General features: G+C 38.0%; 1 protein-coding gene across 4 annotated transcripts in view; it reads left to right on the top strand.

Moving 5' to 3' along the window:
- Positions 1–27,113, top strand: part of LOC126101105 (myotubularin-related protein 3) — a 152,796-nt gene that overhangs the window by 59,768 nt on the left and 65,915 nt on the right. For 2 of the 4 annotated variants that reach the window (XM_049911778.1, XM_049911777.1), the window contains exons 11-12: positions 9,857–10,339; positions 17,587–17,694. In XM_049911778.1, the coding sequence (XP_049767735.1) occupies positions 9,857–10,339; positions 17,587–17,694 (591 nt within the window). The remainder of the gene's footprint in view (positions 1–9,856; positions 10,340–17,586; positions 17,695–27,113) is intronic. The other 2 variants (XM_049911779.1, XM_049911780.1) reach the window with 2 other exon arrangements.

The following is a 27,113-nucleotide window of genomic DNA, read 5'->3' as shown; positions in this document are numbered from 1 at the left end:
GGTTCATCCGTGGAGACATCAGATGTATTGCAATCCCCCCCCACCCATTTCTATATTATTTTTGCAAAGAGTCTGATCAAAATCATTAGATACTGCAACATCACTTAAACATGATAAGACTGTTCTCTGAATTTGTACAGAAGACAGCAAAGTCCACACTTAGTTGATGGATTGCAAGAGCTTCAATATGTATTTGAGCAAACTGTTGGTTTAATTGTTAATTCCACTGTTAATGTCTCGTGAGCCTTTTTCTTATTTTCCGATAGTATTTATTTACTAAACATTTGTTGATATGCTTTTGGTTACAACTGCATCAACACACTGTGTGACAGTGAACATTGTTCATTATACTGTCTTAGTGTGTACTGGACTCCTATATTCCTTCCAAAAGTACAAATCTGCGGTAACTACTGTCCATCTTCTGACTGGTTTGGAGTGGATCCCACAACTTCCTCTCCTCTGCCGACACCTACTTCTCAGAGTACCACTTGCATCCAATACCATCAATTATTTGCTGGTTGTATTCCAATCTCTGTTGTCCCCTGCAGTTTTCAACCTCTACAGATCCCCACCAATAGCATGGAAATTATTCCCTGATGTCATAACACATGTTCCACCATCTTGTCAGTGTTTTCCATGTGTTCCTTTCGTCAATGACTCTGTGGAGAACCGCCCATTCAACCTAATTTTCAACATTCGTCTTTAGTATCACATTTCAAACAATTCAATTCTCCTCTTTTCTGGTTTTCCCACTGTCCACTATTCACTACCATACAATGCTGTGCTCCAAAAGTACATTCTCAGAAATTTCTCCCGCAGATTAAGACCAGTGTTTGATACCAGCAGACTGCTTTTCACCAGGAATGTCCTCTTCACAAGTGCCAGTCTACTTTTTGTTTCCTCTTTGCTTCATCTGTCATGTGTTATTTTGCTTCCAAGGTAGCAAAGTTCCTTCACTTCAGCCACATCTTGGTCACCAATTTTGAAGTTAAGTTTATTGCTAATCTTATTTGTTCTACTCATTATATTTGTCTTCCATTATTTACCATGGCTCAATCTTATCTGCTCATTAAACTAATTCCATTCAACAGGTTCCTCTCACAAAGGATAGCCATGTTATAAGTTAATTTTATCATTATTATCCTTTCACCCTCAATTTTAATCCCACTCCTAAATCTCCGTTATTTTGATCAATGCTGCTTCAGTGTACAGATGGCACAATAGTGGCAAAAGACTGCATCCCTGACTTGTGTGCTTTTCAATCTGAGCACTTTATTCTCGGTCTTCCATTCTTATTGTTTTGCTCGGTTATCATGCTTGATCTCAAATTTATTCTCACTGTTGACAAAAAGAAGGCACTATTGTACTAATGCAGCGTGGTGGACAGCGACACGGGACTTATTTGACAGTACAGACATGACACTGTCGTATCTGTGTATGACTTTGAGTGGAGTGCAAACAACTTGCCTATTTAATGCCTTGAACAAGTCAGAACACTGTTTATGGGAAGTGTTGCCCATCTGCTTTCAAGAAATCTGCTGCAGAAAGTCAACATTTGTAGGTGCAAGCATATGCAGAACATGCTCTGTCAGAAACAGCATACAGAGATTGGTTTTGGTGATTTAAAGACAACAGTTTTGCTTTGAATGACAAAATGCATGCTGGTCACTGTGGTATACCATGAACTGCTGCAGCTGGTTCAGACAGTGAACACTGGGTGCCACAGTGCTCAAATACTCAGTTTGAATCGTGCACTTAAAGACAGTCGTCTACAATATGCTCAGAGATGTCACAAAAGTCATTCACTTCATGACAGTGCCAGTCTGCGTATTGCAAACTGAGTGAGGGAAACCTGCAAGAGAATGTGATGGTACGTGTAATTTCACGTGCCATATTCACAGGGCATTGACACTTCCAGTTACCATTTGTTTCGGTCTGAGCAGCATGGGGTTTCTAAACAGCACTTCGCATCTATTAACAATATCTGGTTTTCTAATGCGTCACTAACGCTAGATATTTTTGGAGAGAGAGTGAAATACGCCATTGTCAAAACCTTTTGCAAGAAAGTTGAAAAGAGATGTGCCAATAACTACCGACCTGTTTCACTGCTGACATTTTCAAAAATTTTTAAGTCAGTGATGTATTCTAGGACAGTATCTCACATGAGCAGCTATAACATCCTCAGCAAATCACTGTTTGGGTTTCAGAAGAATTGCTGTGTTGAGAATGCCTTTTACATGTTCACTCACCAAATTTTACAAGCATTAAATAATATAATAGTGGCAGTTGGCATTTCCTGTGATCTGTCTGAGGCTGTGTGAATCACTGTATTCACCTAGATAAATTGGAGTTTCATGGTATTGATGGTATAGCAGATCAATGGATAATGTTGTACCTAACCAAAAGAATGTACTTGCTCATTCAGCCGTTGTAATCTGTGGACATTATTCTGACTGGGCGAAAACATATATGGGCTTCCCCAAGGCTTAAGCTTAGGTCCACTATTGTTCCTGACATGTGTAAACAATCCTCTGTCTAATATACAACAAGCAGAATCAGTTCTTTTTGCAGATGACACTAGTGTTGTAGTCAATCCAAGCATACATACAGAAACAGAAGATTTTTATTTTTTTCAAGTCAGTTTTCTGACTGTTTTAATGCGGCCTGCTACAAATTTCTCTTCTGTGCCACCCTCTTCATCTCATTGTAACACTTGCAACCTGCCTCCTCAATTATTTGCTGGATGTATTCCAATCTCTGTCTTCCTCTACAGTTTGTGCTCTCTATAGCTCCCTCTAGTACCATGGAAATCATTCCCTGATTTCTTAACATATGCCCCATCATCCTGTCCCTTCTCCATGTCAGTGTTTTCCACATATTCCTTTCATCTCCGATTCTGTCCAGAACATCCTCATTCCTTACCTTACCAGTCCATCTAATTTTCAACATTTGTCTTTAGCACCACATCTCAGATACTTTGATTTTCTCCTGTTCCGGTTTTCCCACATCCATGTTTCACTACCATACAAGGCTGTGCTCCAGATGTACCTTCTTAGAAAATTCTTCCTCAAAGTAAGGCATATATTGTATATTAAATCTTAAATAGTGTTCGTAAAACTATAATTGACTGGTTTTCTGTGAGTAGTCTCACCCTCAATTTTAAAAAGATGCATCATATTGAGTTCTGCACATCTAAGGGTATTACACCAATGATAAGTAACACGTGGCAAGGAAATAATAAAAAGGGTGGAAACTTTAGAATTATTAGTGGTCCATATTGACGAGAACTTAAAGTGGAAAAAAAACATGTTTTTTAACTCCTAAAACAACTTAGTTCAGCCACATTTGCTCTTAGAAATATTGTAAATCCTGGAGAGAGACAAAGCAATAAGTTGGCATGTTTTGCATATTTTCATTCAATAATGTCATAAGGGATAAAGTTCTGGAGTAACTCTTCTAGAAGAAAGAAAGTTTTCATTGCTTAAAATAAATAAATAAATAAATAAATATGCGCTGCAAGAGTAATATGGTGTGGATACCCGTGATCATCTTGTAGACATCTGTATAAAGAGTTGGGCATCCTGAGGCTGCTTCACAATGTGTTAATTCAACAATTATTTACATAATTATATTACCAGAAGAATAAATGATATACATTAGCACAAAAAGGGATGCATAATGTTGTAACAAATGTTTGTGATAATTTACCAAGGAATATAAAATGTCTGACAGACAGCAAAGTAAACTTTGAAATCAACCTGGATGTGTGTGATGTCCTTAGGTTAGTTAGGTTTAAGTAGTTCTACGTTCTAGGGGACTGATGACCACAGATATTAAGTCCCATAGTGCTCAGAGCCACTTGACCCATTTAATCCGTACCCATTTGGTACCTGAAAATTGGGAAAAGGTTTTAGCTGTTAAGGGCACTACTTTTAATAAACTATCATTATTTTAAAATAAAAATTTCTGTCCATCAAACAGTGAGAGTTAATTCAAGTACCCAGTAAATTTAGTGTGTTACTTGTCTTTCCCTAAACTTACACCTATTCTCTTGAGCATTTCAAACATCTTGCACCATTTCACATTGTCACACTTTTTGTAGGTTCATAAATCCTGTAAACGTGCCTTTGATTTGCCTTAGGTCTTCTTTCCGTTATCAAGTGCAGTGTTATAACTGCCCTGTGGTGTTGCCTTTACCCCACTCATCATCTGTTAGATCCTATTTTTTTTCCATTTTTCTATATATAATTCTGCAGAGTTCCCATTAGTTTTTAAGTAACACTTCTACTAACGGAGAAAGTTTGTTATGTTCCAATTCTGAATTGCTGCTTCTCAGTTAAAGGGTTAGATAAAACTGCCTAAATTAAATATAAGGGGCAATCAGATAAAAAAAAGTCTACTAGTTCAAAAATAATCACCATGACTGTTAATACATTCACCACAGTGTGGGACAAGATGGTCAGTGCGGCATGCACCTCTTCGTACTAAGGAAATTGGCAGCTACAGATATCTTTCTTCAGGGCTCCAGAAGTACGGAAACTGTGTGCAGAGAGATCGAGACTGCATTACATTAATAAATATATGTAAGGTGCAAAAAGAGTGATAGAAATAAGGCTGATGACATTTTGGGAGAAGATAAAAGTGAGTTAGACACCAGAACTTATCTAAAATTATGGGATTCAGATGCTACGGAGGAGGTAATCAAATCAGTTGGGGTGACAGGAAGGTTGCATCCCAAAAGCTGAACAACAGTTCAGCCATCTGGTATGACATGTTGTCTCCAGATTCTCTCTCCCCTTCCCCCCTCCTATTCCCCCTCCCCCATCCACACATCGATGCAGAAGCTACTACTGATCAAACTCTGAATCTCCAAATTCGTTGTTCTTGTAGTTGAGGTCTTCAGTCCGGAGACTGGTTTGACGCAGCTCTCCATGCTACTCTATCCTGTGCAAGCTGCTTCATCTCCCCCTACATCCTTTTGAACCTGCTTAGTGTATTCATCTCTTGGTCTCCCTCTAAGATTTTTACCCTCCGTGCTGCCCTCCAATACTAAATTGGTGAACCCTTGATGCCTCAGAACATGTCCTACTAGCCGATCCCTTCTTCTTGTGAAGTTGTGCCACAAACTCCTCTTCTCCCCAATCCTATTCAATACCTCCTCACTAGTTATGTGATCTACCCATTTAATCTTCAGCATTCTTCTGTAGCACCACATTTCGAAAACTTCTATTCTCTTCTTGTCCAAACTATTTATCGTCTACCTTTTACTTCCATAAATGGCTACACTCCATACAAATACTTTCAGAAACGACTTCCTGACACTTAAATCTATACTCGCTGTTAACAAATTCCTCTTCTTCAGACACGCTTTTCTTGCCATTGCCAGTCTACATTTTATATCCTCTCTACTTCGACCATCATCAGTTATTTTGCTCCCCAAATAGCAAACCTCCATAACTACTTTGTCTCATTTCCTAATCTAATTCCCTCAGCATCCCCGACTTAATTCGACTACATTCCATGATCCTCGTTTTGCTTTTGTTGATGTTCATCTTATATCCTCCTTTCAAGACACTATTCATTCCGTTCAACTGCTCTTCCAAGTCCTTTGTTGTCTCTGACAGAATTACAATGTCATTGGCAAACCTCAGAGTTTTTATTTCTTCACCATGGATTTTAATACCTTCTCCTAATTTTTCTCTTGTTTCCTTTACTGCTTGCTCAATATACAGATTGAATAACATCAGGGAGAGGCTACAACCCTGTTTCACTCCCTTCCCAACCACTGCTTCCCTATCATGCCCCTCGACTCTTGTAACTGCCATCTGGTTCCTGTACAAATCGTAAATAGCGTTTCGCTCTCTGTATTTTACCCCTGCCACCTTTAGAATTTGAGTCAGAGTATTTCAGTCAACATTGTCAAAAGCTTTCTCTAAGTCTACAAATGCTAGAAATGTAGGTTTGCCTTTCCTTAATTTTTCTTCTAAGGTGAGTCGTAAGGTCAGTATTGCCTCACGTGTTCCAATATTTCTACGGAATCCAAGCTGATCTTCCCCGAGGTCTGCTTCTACCAGTTTTTCCATTCATGTTAGTATTTTGCAGCTGTGACTTATTAAACTGATAGTTCGGTAATTTTCACCTGCTTTCTTTGGGATTGGAATTATTATATTCTTGCAACTTCCTGGCAGATTAAAACTGTGTGCCCGACCGAGACTCGAACTCGGGATCTTTGCCTTTCGCGGGCAAGTGCTCTACCATCTGAGCTACCGAAGCACGACTCACGCCTGGTCCTCACAGCTTTACTTCTGCCAGTATGTCGTCTCCTACCTTCCAAACTTTACAGAAGCTCTCCTGCAAACCTATTATATTCTTCTTGAAGTCTGGGGGTATTTCACCTTTCTCATACATCTTTCTCACCAGACCCATTTAGCAGCCAGATGATAGTTTTGTCAGGACTGGCTCTCTCAAGGCTGTCAGTAGTTCTAATGGAATGTTGTCTACTCCGGGGGCCTTGTTTCGACTCAGGTCTTTCAGTGCTCTGTCAAACTCTTCATGCAGTATCGTATCTCCCATTTCATCTTCATCTACATCCTCTTCCATTTCCATAATATTGTCCTCAAGTACATCGCCCTTGTATAGACCCTCTATATACTCCTTCCACCTTTCTGCTTTCCCTTCTTTGCTTAGAACTGGGTTTCCATCTGTGCTCTTGATATTCATACAAGTGGCTCTCTTGTCTCCAAAGGTCTCTTTAATTTTCCTGTAAGCAGTATCTCTCTTACCCCTAGTGAGGTAAGCCTCTACATCCTTACATTTGTCCTCTAGCCATCCCTGCTTAGCCATTTTGCACTTCCTGTCAATCTCATTTTTGAGACGTTTGTATTCCTTTTTGCATGCTTCATTTATTGCATTTTTATATTTTCTCCTTTCATCAATTAATTTCAATATTTCTTCTGTTACCCAAGGATTTCTACTAGGCCTGGTCTTTTTACCTACTTGATCCTCTGCTGCCTTCACTAATTCATCCCTCAAAGCTACCCATACTTCTTCTACTGTATTTCTTGTATGGTCTCTATTTCTAGAAAAGTTTTTTCTAATTATGTTTTAACTTGACTTACAGGTTTAAACTATATCTTGTGGTGTGTATCATCTTTATTTTTGGCTTTCACACTCATTTTATGAATAATAGAAATACAAGGTGTGATAAAAAAGTAATGAGAATTTGTAATTTGAAGGCCTTTATACATATGATTTTCATTTTTTCTTTTTTAATTTTGTTGGTGCACATTTTCCTGGTGTATCTTTGCACTTTCAGCTGCTTTGAATATTTAGTTTATTGTTGACAGTTGAAAAGTTTATAAGTGCTTTCGAGTGATCTGCGAATTTTTACTTCTGAGAAAGATGGATAAAAGAATACACATTCAATTTTGCATGAAAATGGAATTAAATGCAGCAACACATTCAAAATGTTGACTGTGGCTTTTGGAGAATCTGATATGAATAAGACAGGATTCAGAGGGGTATAAATGATACAGAGATGGTCAAGAAGGCAGTGAAGATGGCGACCACCCTGGACACCCTAGCACATTGATAACTGACAACAATTTGGAACAACTAAAGAAAATGATTCTGGAAAATAAGTTAATCACCATCAGAGAGATTGCTGATGGTGTTGGAATGTCTTTTGGCTCATACCAAGCAGTTTTGAGTGATTGCTGATGGTGTTGGAATGTCTTTTGGCTCATACCAAGCAGTTTTTTCAGATGTTTTGGAGGTGAAATATGTAGCAGCAAAGTTTGTTCAAAAATTATTGAGTTTCGATCATAAACAACGTTAGATAGACTTCGCTCAGGAATCGCTGAATGAAGTGTACAATGATCCAAAACTTCAAATTATAACACGTGACAAAATATGAGTATATGGGTATGACATCAAAATCAAGGGCCAGTCACCCCAGTGGATACTGCCCGAAGAACCAAGACCGAAAAAAAGTTTGACAAGTTCAATCACATGTGAAGAAGACAAGAATTATCACATAACCACTCGTGGAAATTGCATCATGATAATGGTCCCTCTCACACCTGAATTGTTCTTTTTGTTTTCTACAAAAAACAAAACTCTTATGATACTTGAGCCACCTTATTCGCCGAACATAGCCCATTATGACTCCTTTATATTCCAGAGGGCAATGAACCATGAAATGGTGTCATTGTGCCACCATTGATGAGATAAGAACACAGTCGCTGAAAGAGCTGAAAACCGTAATGAAAGGTGAGTTCCAGAAGTGCTTCCATGATTGGAATTGTGTTATATCTGAGTGTAATTACCTTGAACAGGACAAAGTTGATGTTGATGAATAAATAAAGACTTTTTAAGAAAATCAAAAATTCACATTACTTTTTTATCACTCTTTGTAAGTAATAATAAACATTTTTATCTCAAACAGTGCCAAAACATTTGCTTGGAAATTAAAGACTATTTTCTCTTTCTTAGCACATTATTCTGTTGATCCATTCATTTGGCAAAGGGGGGGGGGGTGTAATTGTTTTCTTGTTTGCTCATGTTCATAAAATATTTCATAGCTCCCATGTATATCTTCCTGATGTGTAACACCAACCGTTTCTTCAAACATAAATTATGTTCAAACATTCACCTGCAGCAGATTGTTGAGTATTATGTTACTTATAATCAGTCTTGATTGCAAAAATGTTTATTCACATGAGCGGTTTCGGTTCCTCTAGAACCATCTTCAGATTTGAAATGACAATGATACTAATTTACTATTTCACAAATGCAAACCTGTTTCATCCTATCCGATCAACATCAAATGTACCAAAACGTACCTGCAGTTTTGGTTACAGGAGTAACCCGTCCACACACAGCAACCTTCACATGCTGCGTCACATTACATTGGTTGGCAGAATGCACGTCATTTATATTAATTATAAAACTCATACAACAGGTGGCGTCTGGTACATTTGCTACATTACATATGCACATACTGTATTAAGTAGATTTTTCTAATTTGCTTTTATATCTAAAAATACTTAGTTAAAATCTGTAGTTGTCAAGGTTAAAATCTGTACTAGTCAAAATTAAAATACACAATAAAATTATCGTTTTTGTTTGATTGAAAACAAAGGGCGATTTCTATATCCATGGCGCTGGTGTAGACTTGTTTTCCTCCATGGTCTGCTTCCATGGTTCTCACTATTTCGGTGTTGTGCTGCGAGCCATTCAGTCGTCTGATGTCCATCGCCATGGGTAAGAGGACCGGCAGGAGGACCCCGTCAACGACACTAGGCGCTGCACGCATCTTCCAGCTGTTTCACTGGTGCATCATCTCTCATCCTTCAGCTTGGACTTCTTTACACAACAGTGATCATTTCAGTAAGTCGTCATAAATACTAAAATAGACGTTATCAAACAATGGAAAAGTTGGATGGAGATGGTTCTAGAGGAACCGAAACCGGTCATGTGAATAAACATTTCTGCAATCAAGACGGATTATAAGTAACATTGTATAACAGGTGATTGCGGTATCCCATCAGACATTATGTCTGTTTTTGCAAGGGTTGTTGAGTGGCACAAAGGCATGCGCAGCAACACGGTAAAATGTCACTTGCTTTAAAAGTTACTGCTCTCTTTTTTTCTCCCTGTAAAAGTTTAGGTGCCCTCCCCCCTTCCCAAAACCCCAACCTGAGTGAGCACCAAGCTAAAGACTCCTTTCTCATGCCATATGTCAGTTGCCTTCAGGTGAATAGCTGTCTGTCCTTACTTAGGTTTTTTTTTTTTATACAAAATACCGCAGATCAGTTTTACTGAGCTTTGTTGTATAATCACACTTTATTTTTAGCAGCTTTGCGCGACAACCATACCAGAACCATCGCAGGAGTCAGCATGCGAGTCAGCAGACGCATTGAACGTTGCACTTCCATCTGAAGCTGCAGGCAGTACTGCTGTAGCAGTTGCAGAGAGCTCTACAGAGACACTTGTTGCTGAAGCTCTGGTGCCCACCCCCTGCAGTTCGGGCTCATCAACACCACCCCACCTGTCTGCTGACGTTTGCCAGTCGTGCCGAGCCAGAACGGGTGCCAGCGGTAGTGGCAAGACGTCTCGTTATTCCACACCTCCGCCATGTTCATCTCTCTCGAGAACGCCTAGCTCGGGATATCCAGCTACGCCAGTGGACGAGTGCAGGCCGGCTCAGAGCAATACTGGAACAGGAATATCCGGGTCTGCATCGGGACCGGGTTGCAGACTGGACGATGTGGACGGGCTCGCCCATGTCCGCAACGAAGTGCAGACGCGATTACAGCAGATCATAGCTGACCACAAGGTACTTAACTGAATCGTTTATTCAGTATTAACTTACTTATTTTCCTTATTCAATAAGTAATAGCTCTTTCACAAACAAGAGGAACTGAAAGAAATAGTACAAATTGTTATTGACACATGTTGTCCAATTACATAGTTTCATGAAGAAATTATTGTTACACATTTAACAACTGTTGACGGTATTTATGGGAGTTTAGTTTGGAATGGAATCTCATAGTGAGGTCAAGCAGATGATATTCGGCTTCAAATGGCTGCTTTCCTACTGCTGTTATATAGGCCCTTGTGGATGTAAATCTAATTAATACTAGTTTCGTATTTCTATTTTCCTATCACCTGTATTCTCTTGAGTATTAATTACTTGGGTGGCTTGTTCATATTAATGCTTGCAGAAATGACTAGCATGGTTGGCGCTAATTTTGGCGTCAAGTTTCCTACCCTAGATTATATTGGCCCCAATTTTCTGCAGCAGGCCTAAACATTTCATTACTGACGGTACTTTTGGCATTGTTGCTCACAGTCGTTATGTCACTGTAGCACTATTTTTATGACCCACTTCGAAAATGATATTTTAGTGTAGTTTTCTATACTACACCAAACTGCACTTCACAGACGTTAATGTGCTTACATCGTGCTCCATTGATAATAGAGCAAAGGAAATCTTCAAGCATGTGGACTGTGAGTAGACCTTAGCTGAGGTAAATGGCAGCTATAAGCAGCCCCTATGTTATTCAAACTGCTAATTATAACTGATGATTCAGGGCTAATTTCTTTACGCTGTTTGTATTTAAATTGGTTTATATTTGATATATTGATAAAAGTGAACCTTCCTTCATCAGCTTATACTGTCAACTCCTGTGTGCACTTTACTGCTCTAAGAAAACTGGATCATGAATATTGTCAATTTCTTCCCCTTTGACTTCAATTCTGTTTTGTATTTCTATTTTTTTTTTTTATTTTTTATTTTTTTTTTTTTTCTCTCCAGACATTTCGTTAAGTTACATAGTGTATAGTTCCTGTAATTCAGTGCCCATTTCAGAGATTACAGTTCTGTAACAGAAGGCTATAAAATTTGCTTGAAATTTGTAAGGTGCGTGATTTATTAGTCTATAATAGCTGTTATGCTGACCAGTAGATTCACCCCCTCACCTCCCCCCCCCCCCCCCCCTCCCAGTTCAACAACAAGTGTTATTAATGTGTGACATATCTAACTACTTGAGTAATGTTCTGTAGTTAAATTCAAGACTGTTGTGGGAGAATAGAGGTGGGTTTTAGACAGATTTTCCTACATTTACAGGTAAATTCAGAGTGCCTTGTGTGTTCTTCAAATGTAGTTTTTCTCCGACTGAGTAGAGAAGTTGACAGAGCATATTGGAGACGTTAATTCTGTCACATTAGGTTGATAGACTAATGTCCCAGTCAGTATGATTCACATTGTAACAGAGAAAAGTTTTATTTAAGGTTTTGTGTTAATTTGTGGTATGCTGTGTGGAAAAGTAGTGAATGTATTAGTAGTTCAAGTAATTATCAGCAAATCTGATATGTCTTTTAAGACTGGACATGCTGTTTTGCGTGCGTGTGTGTGTGTATTGTACTTGCCACCGCCCTCACTGTAGCTTTCTTTTACTCCTTCTGAATACTAAGCATGCCAGGTTTATTTCTTGTGATGTCTAGCCTTTAACACAATACTGTTTATTCAGTTGACTATTAAGGAGAAGTAAACAGAGATCTTCAAAATTTAAAAAAAAATGATAATACATTTTCAAAATGTGTTATAAATAAGGTGTATGACTAAAGACAATGAATTTTGATGTAGTAACCCCAGAACCAATATCTAAGATGAGGAATGCATTTACAGATGTAATGTTTGAATAATACAAGTTTGATATTTGATAAGGAAATTAATGATTAATTATTGTTGAAATTCGGTGAAATTAATCCAATAACTTAAAGGAGAAAGTGAGATGAAGATAATACTAACTTGATCCTCAGATTATTTTATTGTCCACTCTCATCATCACCACTCTGTTTACACCGTAGTTTTGTCATTTCTCTTCAGTCTCCTCTGCTTGCTCCATCACCCAAATTCCTTCATTGTCCCCAAATTCTGTACGTGTTCTGGCCCCAGTTTCTCAGTGTCTCTTCCCCTTACATTTCTTGAAGCCGTGACCAGAGGACAATACATAGTGCTGTCCAAATTGATGCAGTTTGCCTCAGTTTCTGGAAGGTGTCAGATACAGTTCTGCATTGTCAGTTAGTGAATAATTTATGAGTTAACAGAATGTCAGACCAGCTTTATGGCTACATTGGTGATTTCCTGGCAGTTAAAGCTCAGCACATTAGTCTTAAAAAGAGGATGTCAGATGTGGGATTCTGTTTGGATTTACCTCGGGGGGAGTGTAATGCAACAGTGACCGTTCATTACGTATACCCTGTAAATGATAACTGTGCGGGAGCTACACTGCACACATGCAGTGAGAGATTTTTAACATCCCCTCACCGACTTTCGATAACATTAGTGAGTTAACCTTTCCTGTATGGGTAATGAAAGGAAAAGACTTTTGAACGTGTTATGCGAAAACTAAGTTTCCAATTTGATCTAAACTTAAGCTTTATGAGCAGTTGTCTTGTAGTAAGACGACCAGAGAAACAAAACTACACAATTATTAATTTTAATCTGTTAAAATTCACAATATTATGAGATAATATTTACACGAAGGTCAGTTTTACAATTTGTAAGTGCACGAGTAAGCCAGTGGCACGCAACGATATTAAAACTCTCGCATGGCGTGCATCTGCTGTAGCTTAGGGAGCCCTTGTAGGCCAGTCTAGGCTACCTACCTGCTCTGTGGGCCACGAGTGTTCTGTGTCAGGCTGTCTGTCTCAGTGTCTCGACTCCCCCTATACTGCTACACTGCTGTGGTACACTGTGAACAGCTACAATTTACACTGTGCATATGTGTGTGTATGCCGGTGATGCTGTCACAAGTAAACGAAATTGCTATGACGGAAGACTGTAATGAAATGCACAAGGACCTAAAGAGAGGTGCTTAATGCAGAAAATGGTGTTTTACCCTCAGCATAAACATTTTGTGTTTACATAGATGGAAAGCCCATTATTGTTTACTTGCACAATAAATGAGTGATAGTTGTTGAATAACTAGGAATATGTGTCCAGAGCAATTTGGAGTGGAGAAACAACAGAACAATAATGGAAGGAAAAATGTCGCTGAGGTATTGTAATTCGTCTGTGAGGAAGCTAGCTTTCTCGACTTGCTCAGATATTTTACATAACATCAGCAGAAGAGGTAGATAGTCAAAAGAATAATGGCCTCTTTCCTCGTAGATGTGCTCAGGTGCTCATAGAGACTAGTGCCCGGTAACAAGAGTGTGTTGTTATGCATCACAGTGAATGTTTTGAAAATGTACTTTCCAAGAAGAGTCAAGCAGCATACCACTCCCTCCCATATATCATTTCACGAAATGACGACGACAACAGTAAGCTCGGATAACTTTGAACTCATCTGTGTAGTTGTTCGGTCATTCTTCCCTCGCAGCATTTTGAAATGGAGTAAACGAGAGGGGGATCTACAGCAGTACACAGAGCAGTCTGTGGTCACACACGGAGCACGGCTGTGTGATGAGTGCACTCCGGTGAACGTGACAGAGAAGTGCGCTCTTTGATTGTCAAGAAATCTCACTAATGACTGAGAAGGTTTTAAGACACACACAAACTAGGACCTGTGAATTGGCTCTATATTTTAGCAAGAGATTAGTAGCATTGTGTATCATTAGATGAATCCACAGTTCTTTGGAGAGCCAAACTGCCATTTCTTCAGTACTTACCAAATGAAATACATTTATGGACCTATAATTTACATTTGGCGTCACATAAAAAATTATTTGACGAATTTGTTATATTGGGTGTTTATGGCTAGAGATTCAGTATGTTATAAAGGAAATTGGGCAATGGTCAATTAATTTTATTGGTCTATTATTACTGATTTAGGAACAAAACTCTTGCAACAGTGTATTTGTAAATGCTCAAGCACTGAGGAGGAGGAATGGAAGAAAGTCATCCATGTGTAGAATTTACACGAATGGAGTTTGCAAAATGTGCTCATAAAGTTACGATAGCCAAAGGGGAAGACAAACGTGATGTAAGTTGCATATTAGCCAAAGGGGAAAACAAGCATGTTGCAAGTTGCATATCAGTAGTATAGGAGAACAGACTTGAAATGGAAAACAAAAGAAGAGCAGGGTGACCAAAATGTGATCAGTTAATAAGTACAACGAATTCATGCCAGAAATGGAAATTATGTATTGACCAGATAAATGAATTATATATTACTCTGAAATTACTGTATAGAACACACGTTACTTCAGTTTACTGTCTGCTGGCTGTGAAACACTTTGAGTGAGTAAAATAGTCACCATAGTACCTGTAAACTGCAGACCAATAAATTGTAAATGAATCTTAGGAAGTAAACAAACTGTGCAGAAAATGGCTCTGAGCACTATGGGACTCAACTTCTGAGGTCATTAGTCAAACTGTGCAGAAAAGAAAATTTTGTGTTCAACACAGAAAATGAATGAGGCGTATTCACAAAGATTCAAACTGATATTGGATGGGCACAATGTTCTTAATTTGCAATGTTTAAGTAGGCTTCATTTATATTTTTGTATGTATTTCTGCTTGTTTCTCACCTCAGAAATACAGCATGTAATACATAAGCATCCTTAATAAAATGGTGTTGTGCTGAGACTACAATATAATATTTGTCAGATGATTTTGAAAATGATTAGTTGTGTGAGTAAGCTCATTCACTAGATGGTGACACCAAGTGTGTTAAGAGGCTTATCCTTTATCAAGTTAAATTTATCACCACCTTTTGCCTAATTAATCACTCCCCATCAATTTCCATGATAATTTTTGCACTTCATCTCGTTCACAGTCATTGTTCATCCTTTTTGTTACACTACCCAAGAAACAAGTACGGGAATGCTGATTTAACAATTATGGCAATTTATCTTTTTAACTTTTTCAAAAAGGTGTAATTACATACGTTTTCATTCTCAAAAGTTATTTCATTTGAGTGTGTGTTGAGTCTATAGTTGTGTAAAATTGAAACTCGTTGCAATGGGGGACTACGCTAACTTATTTATCTGTAGTTCCCTTTGTAGATATATATAATACTGACATGTCATAGTATTTAGAGACTTTTTTGTTCAAATGAATGAGCTTCCACTATTTTGTCACTGTCTGAAGGTATCAAACATTACTGAAATAAGAGTGGGTGTATCATTAGATAGCTCTGCATTTGAACCAGTTAACTGGACATGAGCATAATCAGTTGAGATTAAGGCACACATATGTTGCAGTCTGTTTAACTACAGTTAATAGAATTGTGTATTTTATAAAACTGTTCTGTTTGTCTTCCAAATATGATGAGCACTCTGAAACAAACAGAATATATACAGGGTGTTACAAAAAGGTACGGCCAAACTTTCAGGAAACATTCCTCACACACAAATAAAGAAAAGATGTTATGTGGACATGTGTCCGGAAACGCTTAATTTCCATGTTAGAGCTCATTTTAGTTTCGTCAGTATGTACTATACTTCCTTGATTCACCGCCAGTTGGCCCAATTGAAGGAAGGTAATGTTGACTTCGGTGCTTGTGTTGACATGCGACTCATTGCTCTACAGTACTAGCATCAAGCACATCAGTACGTAGCATCAACAGGTTAGTGTTCATCACGAACGTGGTTTTGCAGTCAGTGCAATGTTTACAAATGCGGAGTTGGCAGATGCGCATTTTATGTATGGATTAGCACGGGGCAATAGCCGTGGCGCGGTACGTTTGTATCGAGACAGATTTCCAGAACGAAGGTGTCCCGACAGGAAGACGTTCGAAGCAATTGATCAGCGTCTTAAGGAGCACGGAACATTCCAGCCTATGACTCGCGACTGGGGAAGACCTAGAACGACGAGGACACCTGCAATGGACGAGGCAATTCTTCATGCAGTTGACGATAACCCTAATGTCAGCGTCAGAGAAGTTGCTGCTGTACAAGGTTACGTTGGCCACGTCACTGTATGGAGAGTGCTACGGGAGAACCAGTTGTTTACGTACCATGTACAGCGTGTGCAGGCACTATCAGCAGCTGATTGGCCTCCACGGGTACACTTCTGCGAATGGTTCATACAACAATATGTCAATCCTCATTTCAGTGCAAATGTTCTCTTTACGGATGAGGCTTCATTCCAACGTGATCAAATTGTAAATTTTCACAATCAAAATGGGTGGGCTGACGAGAATCTGCACGCAATTGTGCAATCACGTCATCAACACAGATTTTCTGTGAGCGTTTGGGCAGGCATTGTTGCTGATGTCTTGATTGGGCCCCATGTTCTTCCACCTACGCTCAATGGAGCACGTTACCATGATTTCATACGGGATACTCTACCTGTGCTGCTAGAACATGTGCCTTTACAAGTACGACACAACATGTGGTTCATGCACGATGGGGCTCCTGCACATTTCAGTCGAAGTGTTTGTACGCTTCTCAACAACAGATTCGGCGACCGATGGATTGGTAGAGGCGGACCAATTCCGTTGCCTCCATGCTCTCCTGATCTCAACCCTCTTGACTTTCATTTATGGGGGCATTTGAAAGCTCTTGTCTACGCAACCCCGGTACCAAATGTAGAGACTCTTCATGCTCGTATTGTGGACGGCTGTGATACAATACGCCATTCTCCGGGGCTTCATCAGCGCATCAGGGATTCCATGCGACAGAGGGTGGATGCATGTATCCTCGTTAACGGAGGACATTTTGAACATTTCCTGTAACAAAGTGTTTGAAGTCACACTGGTACGTTCTGTTGCTGTGTGTTTCCATTCCATGATTAATGTGATTTGAAGAGAAGTAATAAAATTAGCTCTAACATGGAAAGTAAGCATTTCCGGACACATGTCCACATAACATATTTTCTTTCTTTGTGTGTGAGGAATGTTTCCTGAAAGTTTGGCCATACCTCTTTTTAACACCCTGTATAAGTAGTCGACTATCAGTGTCCATATCAACTCATATCTCATATTTAAAAATGAAATTTAAGTCATGCTTTAAACTATACAAGTTTTATGAAAATATTACTTATACAGTTAATTAAGAGTTCATTACATTTTAATAACTTTGCATTCCTATAACAAAATCATATCGTGGAACATGGTACATTTTGTGCAGGCAAAGGAAGAATCACTACAAAGGGAACTGCACACAACTAGGTTAGCATTAATGCAGCAAGTCTGTCATCAATGCAACCAGACCAATATAGAGAGGCCGGATGATGTAGTAAGTCAACTGAATAATTTAGCCGTATATCTTTTTTGTTCTGCTAACAACACAATCATGGGTGCCACACAGATGTTTCTCTTAGGAATATGTTATATTGCTAGATGTACTTTTCAATAATATTGTCTCTATACATTAGTTTTATGCATTGGCCATTGTCATTTAGGCTTGTACAAAGCAGTTAAGAGCCATAATTTTATTTAATTTTGGATTGCTTGTATGGATATTTCTGTGTGCCTTGCCTGATGATTGTGTATAATCTTCTCTTAACTCTTCCATATGTTGTAGAATTTAACAACTCATCCTTACATTAAACATTCTTGGTGTGAATTTTACTGTCTCCTATTTCAGTTTGACCCAGTATCCTGTATGTAAATTAAAGTTTTCAGTAAATTGTATATCTTGAAGGCATGCCGTAATGATTGATTTTGTGCCTTTGTAGTATGAAAATTAAAAGCATCCATTAATGATTTAAGATTTCATTTTATTTTTGGTTCTGAAGTCCACTCCATTAGGTTGCATGTTTTTGGTTCTTGGGGACATTTTTTTAAATGTCATATGAGCTGCATCCAATTACAATGACTTGGTTTTGTGCCGTCCACTCTAATTCTCTTTGTCTGTAATGTGTGTTTTGTTTGTTCCATGGGAAATAATTTGATGTATATATTGTTGTATATTACTCTCCAATAGCTGATGTTAATTAATGATAGAACTACACTTCTTCGGTTACTTTAATACTCTATTCATGGAGAGAGGAAAAAAAAAATTACAGCATTATGAAAGATATAATTCATTTATTGTTCTTATACACACGTTTCAGCACTTCACATGTTATCTTCAGTGTTTTTATCACCACCACTTGTATAGAATGGATTAAAATATTTTATTTGCCTTTCAGAATTTTTCATACATCTGGCTTTGTCAAAGTTTATAGTGGTGTCAAGTTTCGTACAATAATCAGTTACATATACAGAAAATAACTAGTTTATTTATAAACTAAAAGATTTTTTATCATGCAGAAAAAATATATATTGTAATGATTAATTTGTAGGAATTCTTCAGTTGAATACAATTCATTATTTTTGCCAAGTTTGTAATACGCTTTTATATTCATTTAATGGTACTGTAGAAGCTGGGTACGGTAGCTCATTGAAAATTTTATGCTCTGTTATTTATAGTTATTATGGACTATGGCAAGTCTTGAGGAAGGTAAATCCAATAAGTGACTATTTGAATTTTTACAGGTTTTCTCTGGCTTATATTCAACAGTTATACATTTAAAGGCTAGGTAATGTCATTATGCCAAGACATTTAAAGTGGTTTCTGCAGGACTGTCTGGGTGATAATCCTACTAAATATTTGTCTTCTTTTGTCGTCTGAGAATGCATTTAGAGCTCCTGGGGAATTGCCCCAGAACAGTATTCCATACTGCAGATGAGAATGAAAGAAAGAAAAATAAAAGTGGGGCAACAACTGTTTGCTCGCACTGTTCCTTAATGTATGGAATAAAAGAAGTACACGAGCTAGTTTGCTACATAGATAATTTGTGTGTTCTTCCCAAGACAGTTTTTGGTCTATGAACAGTCAAAGTAGTTTTACTGTTTTTATTTTCATTTTTAGTCACCTTCAGATTAAAAATTATTTGTTGTGTTTTTATTTGGTTTATGCACAGCTCACAGACCTGACACCAGTGATGATAATTCATTTGCATCAATTGTCTGTTGTTAGCTTCTACACTTTGTAAATTCTCACCTGTGGTTATTAATGTCATGCCATAAGCATATAGCATACTCTTATTAGAAAGTTATTAATGTAGACAATAAACAGGAAAGTCCCAAAACAGAGCCGTGAGGTACTTCTTTTTAATTGGAAGTATGGCTGATCTGTGCTTATTTGCATACTATTGCTTAAATGATAAAACTGAGTCAAATGCTTTGCTTAAATCAGTAAGTGTTCCAGACATACATAACCTTTTTTCATACCCTTCATAAACGATATTCACAAAGCGTCAACTTTTACAGTTACTAGGTGAGACCTGAATTTGAATCACTGCTCATTTAATATTTTGTTACTTTCAAAATAGCTGTATATCTGTTTACGCATGCAGTTTTCTGTTATCGTGGATATGATTGGTGCTATTGAAACGGGTCTGTAGTTATGTTGGAAGCTTACTGTAACTGTGAGCTTACGGCATTCCAGGAAAATTTCTTTCAGACTGTGAGAGAAGTGGCATTTTGATTTCCTTTGCTGCACACTGTATGATGAAATTACTGAATCCAAAATAGTCTTCTGTTGGGGATTTCCTTAGATTGTATATTGATTCTTGAATGTGATTAGAAGCCATGTAAATTTCTCTCGTTTCTTTTGCATGAGTTAATAGGGCTTCTGCACCTAAGGTAGGATTATTAACTGGAGCAGTAGCACTGGCACTATTTACAGAATATTCATGAATGTATCACTGTCAATATTGATACTGTTTTCTTGATTGATTCCTTTTTGATGACATTAGAGTCTGCTTTATATTAACTTTTGGGATATAAAATAGACTAATCATTTGCACTGCACGTAGCATTTTTTTTTAATTTTAGATCTGTTGAGTTATTTATTATTTGTGTAATTTTTCTTGCCCTGGTCACTTTTATGGGACTTAGCTTTCAGAATTAATAGTGGTATTCCGAGTTTGTTAAATTGTGGAGTGTACCACTTGTTGGTATGCTACTGCTTATGTGTATGACATCTTTTGATTACAGTGGGGCACATATTTTCTACTATGCACTTAATCTCTCTTAGGAGATAAACTGTTCTATCATATTGTTTACATTGGATTCTCATAGTAGTGTATATGTCACTTCCCTTCATCCAATATTGAGAGCTAATTTTCAGTTTGAAGCTATGGCATTTCATGATCTGATATTCCTAGTTCTATAACATCACATTCAAGAAAGTCTCTGTGTATTACCAATCAAGACACGAATTCAGTCTGGTGGGCTTTTCATTGAGATGGTAATAGTTCAGTGGCTTTAAAGAATTAACTATACAGATTGAATTATTTTTTTCTTCTTGCCCTTATATCAATGTTGATATCACCTACAGTTATAATTTTGTGCTGTTTATATTTGGACAAGTGCTGTATTAAAGTATTACTTTTTCTAAAAATTCTGTCTCATCAGGGCCCGAAGTTCGATAAAGTGAGAATTACGAGGGTGGTCCCGTAAGTACCAGGCCTGACTGAGAGATGGCACTCATTATTGAAAAATATCTCTGGATTAGAAAGTATATGATCTATGAAGCATATGTTTCAAGTTTGAAGACGCCACATTGTTTAGTATTTGTTTGGCATCCATCAATAGTGAATGTTGTGAGTGGACTTGTGAAGATGGAGGAAATTGGTCATCGTTATGTGATACAATTTTTTTTAAAGGCCTCACTACAGCCAATATTAAAGCTGAGCTAGATTCTACTTTGGGAGTGTCTGTTCCTTCGTTGACAACAGTAAAATATTGGGTAGCTGAGTTTAAACGTGGCTGTACGAGCTGCCAAGATGAGCAATGCAGTGGTCGAGCAAATGAGGAGACGACTCCAGAAATGGTGAAGAAAATCCACAAAGCAGTACTGGATGATCATTGACTGAAAGTCTGCAAGGTAGCAGACGTAGTAGATATTTCAAAAAGTGCAGTACATCGCATATTATCTGAAAATTTGGACATCAGAAAATCGTGTGCAAGGTTTGTGCTGCATCTGCTCACACTCGAGCAAAAACAATGTCATGGACAAGCTAAACCTGTTTGTGCACGTGAGATTATATTTATATTAATTCTTAATCACTTGGTTAGGCACTTGTAGAGAAATAGGAAGAGTGTTTGAATTGTTTACACACTTTTGTCCGTTGTTTTCACTGGGAAGTGTTACTGAATTATTTGCACAGGTTTGACTGTCGTTGACACTGGGAAGAAAGTTTGAATTGTTTACACGGTTCTGGCAATTTTTCTCCACTAGTGCACTGCAACCACTCGTGCACAAATGTTTTATACCATTTGTAGTTTCCCATATCATTTTTCTACCTGGTAAACCGCTTCAAATACTGCTTGAAAACTGTGTTTCTGACTCACAGTTTTTGTTTCTAATATTAGTGTTTTGCTGCCTCTGAATATCAACAACTTTCTGAAAGCTCTCCAGACTTCTTGATTTCACATTTACACTTATCTCAAACATTGTTTTTTACAATGTAACTAACTTTTAGTCATGTTAATATTACTCTCATCTGCACTCGACATCATCTTACATTTCATTAGCGTGCATGTGGAATAACTAAAACAGCAGTTGTGGAAAAAGTTACTTTTTGTAACATCTCAAAGTAGCATGTCAAGTACAGTGGTAAGGCAGCAGTTTTCACCAATTTTTCTTCACAACCATGGAAATTAAGAACAGCTGTAACATCCAAAAGATGACTGATCAGTACTATGTGTGGTTTTTAACTTTACCCAACTTGCTCATATCGGTTACCCATTTTTATATTTCACAAAACTTAATATGTTTCTAAACGTAAATAGGTCCAGATAATTTTTTTCAAATTATATCGTGCCATGTGTTGCCACCAGACTGTTAAAAAGTTAGGGAAATTGGTTAATGAACATTTAAGACCATAAAAAGATCATACCTACAGCAGCCCATAATCTGTAGATCGATTTGAATCAGTTTATTTATCTGTCATGATGTTACTGGAGGTAGTGTTCCCTTATCCTCCTTGACGGGTAGAAATCATATTAATTACCGGGGGGGGGGATTTAAGTAACAGGTGCCTGTGTGTGTGTGTGTGTGTGTGTGTGTGTGTGTGTGTGTGTTATTTCTGTGTTTTTAAAGCACTACATTAATGGAGTCTTTAAGGTTACTTGTGAACTATGACATCATTTTGCTTTATTATATTTATTATGTGACTGCACAACTTATGTTGTTTTGTCATATTTGAGGCATAACTGGGCAGTTACGTAAAAAAAAATATGACAAAGTACCAATTGAGTATAGAACACACAAAGAAAGGACTTGGTAATGTGACACCAACTGAGGTGTCAAACCAAACGCATGTAGGGATATTTTATTTTATTGTACAACCCATACAAAGTTACTAGAAGAATAACATGAGTAGGGAAAACTTTTCTCAAGTAGACAACAAACCACTTTTTAATACAGAAAAGATTTTATTGCATTTGGTTTTGAGCTCATTATTAATGCCTTTTATGAAATATACTGTGCATTTTGATGATACACTGCTGAAGTGACATCTACAGAAGGTTTGATATATTCCTGAAGTGCATCTAGATATTGGGAGTCAATTTTTCTTGGCAAGACTCTAGATTATTTTACCTTTATACCCTGTTCTTTCATTGCCTATGTTCTATTGGTCTTTTCACATCTCCATCAGTTTGCTTTTGAAACTTAGTTACAACTCCTCTTTTACAAGGTAATTGAATTAGTCATCAGTAATATTCTTTCTGTCCTCTATTTTTCTGTTCAGTCAGTTATTTATAGGTGAAATTGTTCTGAATACTATAGTTCGATTTGTTCTTGTACCAAATCAAGTCAGACAATAGTTGCATCTGCTGTTTGCACAAAATTACAAGTGTAGAAACTGATTTTATGTGGAATTTTTTCCTTAACCTAACAGTACCATTGCCTTATTTTATTGTTGTTATTTTGTTGTTGTTGTTGTTGTTGTTCCCCTTCACTCTGATTCTGAGGATGTTGGAGGGAAAATGAACAAAATAGATGATGTCATGATAAGAACAAAAACTAGTATGAAGTGTAATAATTACGAATGTTGTAAATAGAACAGTTCCCTTTTTCTTTCAAAGTTTTAGTGTCGCACAATCTTCATGGTCATTCCTGTGCAAATTTGAAGCAATCTCCTTGTTATAACTTGCTGTGTAACCATTTTTGCTACCTGACATGAGGGAAAAAGCCTCTAAATTTTTATATGGACTCTGGAAAGCATTGCATGTAGGTATCTTTTTCGTGTTGTTGTACTTGTCAAATGTAAAATCTACAGCACGTGATTTGAAAGTCACGGTGACTTCTACAGTTGAAATTTCCAACTGTGGAGGTCAGAACTTAAGATTTTTCTAATTTGATCTGTTTGCTCATCCGTGTTTTCTGATGCATCATTCTGATTCATCAACATGTTATTTCCAGTTAGGTGAGTTGTAATGCAGTTGATATTGCTTGATTGTTAGCATGAAACATATATTGTGCCAGCAAGTTATTACAATAAAATAAGACATTGCACTAAAATAACTTATCAGTTTTTCATGTAGGTGTTCATATTTTGAAGTTAAGAACTTTGTCATTCTCTATTAAATTTGCCTCATAATCTTAGTGGAGATGAATTCCCTTCCTATTGTATAGCACTCGTACCTCACTCACAGTAGACTACAAGAAGTATATGATGTGATGAGTGTCCCCTGTTTTAAAACATTCCATCTCCAAAATTTAAGTCACATATAACATTTCAGATAGGTAGATTTCCATTTTCTGTATTAGTCTTGTTGCAGCTATGTGAATATATGAATGAGTGGGTAGTTTCTACAGAGAAACTGAGGAGGGTGACAGAGAGAGAGAGACACACACACACACACACACACACACACACACACACACACACACACACACAGACAGACAGAGAGAGAGAGAGAGAGAGGGGGGGGGGGAGGGGGGGGGGGTCGCTCGATACCTCACCTTCACATAAGTAGTTAGTTTTACTCTTTCCATTATTTGAAAATCGTATCATTGTCGTTGTTGGGCCACTCAGATCATCTGACATAAAAAAAACTTTTGGAATTATGGATGGCTCAGTATTTCTGCAGGGGACTTCCAACAACTTGAGTCCTTGCCATATCAAGTTACTGCTCTATGTTGGGCAAAAGGACTTGTGACACAATATTAGGAGGTATCCAATGACTTTTGTCACCTCAGTGTAGAAAATTAAGTGGAGTGAAGAAAGGAATAATTACTGTGCAGAAATGCTAAAGCCAAAGAAGTTAACATAAATTAAGGCCAGGTGGATGGCGAGATTCAAGGACACATAGTAATGCTAGTTTCCATCTGTGGGGTGCTGAGAAACTGGTGTCTGGAGGGAGAATCCAAATCGCATGTGTGATGAAACAGGCTCCAAAGTAACAGCTGTTCATGTTGTAGATCATGCTCTGCAACAGGTTGTGTGTGTGTGTGTGTGTGTGTGTGTGTGTGTGTGTGTGTGTGTGTGTAGGGTGTAGGGTGTAGGGTGTAACAAAATTGTATGGCACAAACTGCAGGACATATTCCTCACATGTTGATGAAGAAATTGTGTTATATGAACATGGGTCAAGAACCACTTTGTTTCCATGTTACAGCTCATTTTCTCCTTTGAGGGTATTCTTATTCTGTCATTGCAAGTACAAAAACGCTTGATTTCTCTCTCTCTCTCTCTCTCTCTCTCTCTCTCTCTCTCTTTCTCTCTCTCTCTATTCCACTTTATTGAGGTAAAGCATCATCTGTGGTGGTGATTTTCGGTTGATTTATCGCTTACATCGGGAAATGCCGTCTGCTAGCACATCATTGCTCTTCTGCATTAGACACTGATAATTTTTGTCTAATTTTTAGTTGATCTGCAGCACTATGCTTTACTTATGTTTTTCACAACACTCTTCTATACACACCACAGTGGTATTTTCCTTATTGTGCACTAGATGCACTCCTCATATATATATATATCTGCTTGTGTCTGTGTATGTGTGGATGGATATGTGTGTGTGTGCGCGAGTGTATACCTGTCCTTTTTTCCCCCTAAGGTAAGTCTTTCCGCTCCCGGGATTGGAATGACTCCTTACCCTCTCCCTTAAAACCCATATCATTTTGTCTTTCCTTCTCCTTCCCTCTTTCCTGACGAGGCAACCGTTGGTTGCGAAAGCTAGGATTTTGTGTGTATGTTTGTGTTTGTTTGTGTGTCTATCGACCTGCCAGCGCTTTTGTTTGGTAAGTCTCATCATCTTTCTTTTTAAATATATTTTTCCCACGTGGAATGTTTCCCTCTCTCTATATATATATATATATATATATATATATATATATATATATATATATATATATAATAGAGGGAAACATTCCACGTGGGAAAAATATATTTAAAAAGAAAGATGATGAGACTTACCCAACAAAAGCGCTGGCAGGTCGATAGACACACAAATAAACACAAACATACACACAAAACTCAAGCTTTCGCAACAAACTGTTGCCTCATCAGGAAAGAGGGAAGGAGAGTGTATACCTGTCCTTTTTTCCCCCTAAGGTAAGTCTTTCCGCTCCCGGGATTGGAATGACTCCTTACCCTCTCCCTTAAAACCCATATCCTTTCGTCTTTCCCTCTCCTTCCCTCTTTCCTGATGAGGCAACAGTTTGTTGCGAAAGCTTGAGTTTTGTGTGTATGTTTGTGTTTATTTGTGTGTCTATCGACCTGCCAGCGCTTTTGTTGGGTAAGCGCTGGCAGGTCGATAGACACACAAACAAACACAAACATACACACAAAATCTAGCTTTCGCAACCAATGGTTGCCTCGTCAGGAAAGAGGGAAGGAGAGGGAAAGACAAAAGGATTTCAACATCATCTTTGCCTTTGTACATCCGCCCCGACTGACATCTCTGCCCAAACTCTTTGCCTTTACAAATGTCTGCTTGTGTCTGTGTATATGAGGATGGATATGTGTGTGTGTGCGAGTGTATACCTGTCCTTTTTTCCCCCTAAGGTAAGTCTTTCCGCTCCCGGGATTGGAATGACTCCTTACCCCCTTAAAACCCAAATCCTTTTGTCTTTCCCTCTCCTTCCCTCTTTCCTGACGAGGCAACCATTGGTTGCGAAAGCTAGATTTTGTGTGTATGTTTGTGTTTGTTTGTGTGTCTATCGACCTGCCAGTGCTTTTGTTTGGTAAGTCTCATCATCTTTCTTTTTAAATATATTTTTCCCACGTGGAATGTTTCCCTCTATTATATTCATATATATATATATATATATATATATATATATATATATATATATATATATATAATAGAAGGAAACATTCCACGAAGGAAAAATATATCTAAAAACAAAGATGATGTGACTTACCAAATGAAAGTGCTGGCAGGTCGACAGACACACAAACGAACACAAACATACACACAAAATTCAAGCTTTCGCAACAAACTGTTGCCTCATCAGGAAAGAGGGAAGGAGAGGGAAAGACGAAAGGATGTGGGTTTTAAGGGAGAGGGTAAGGAGTCATTCCAGTCCCGGGAGCGGAAAGACTTACCTTAGGGGGAAAAAAGGACGGGTACACACTCGCACACACACACATATCCATCCACACATATACAGACACAGGTGTCTGTATATGTGTGGATGGATATGTGTGTGTG

Source organism: Schistocerca cancellata, chromosome 9 (assembly GCF_023864275.1).
Source record: "Schistocerca cancellata isolate TAMUIC-IGC-003103 chromosome 9, iqSchCanc2.1, whole genome shotgun sequence".
In the NCBI taxonomy this organism is placed as follows: domain Eukaryota; kingdom Metazoa; phylum Arthropoda; class Insecta; order Orthoptera; family Acrididae; genus Schistocerca; species Schistocerca cancellata.
This window is presented reverse-complemented; position numbering and strand designations above follow the sequence as displayed.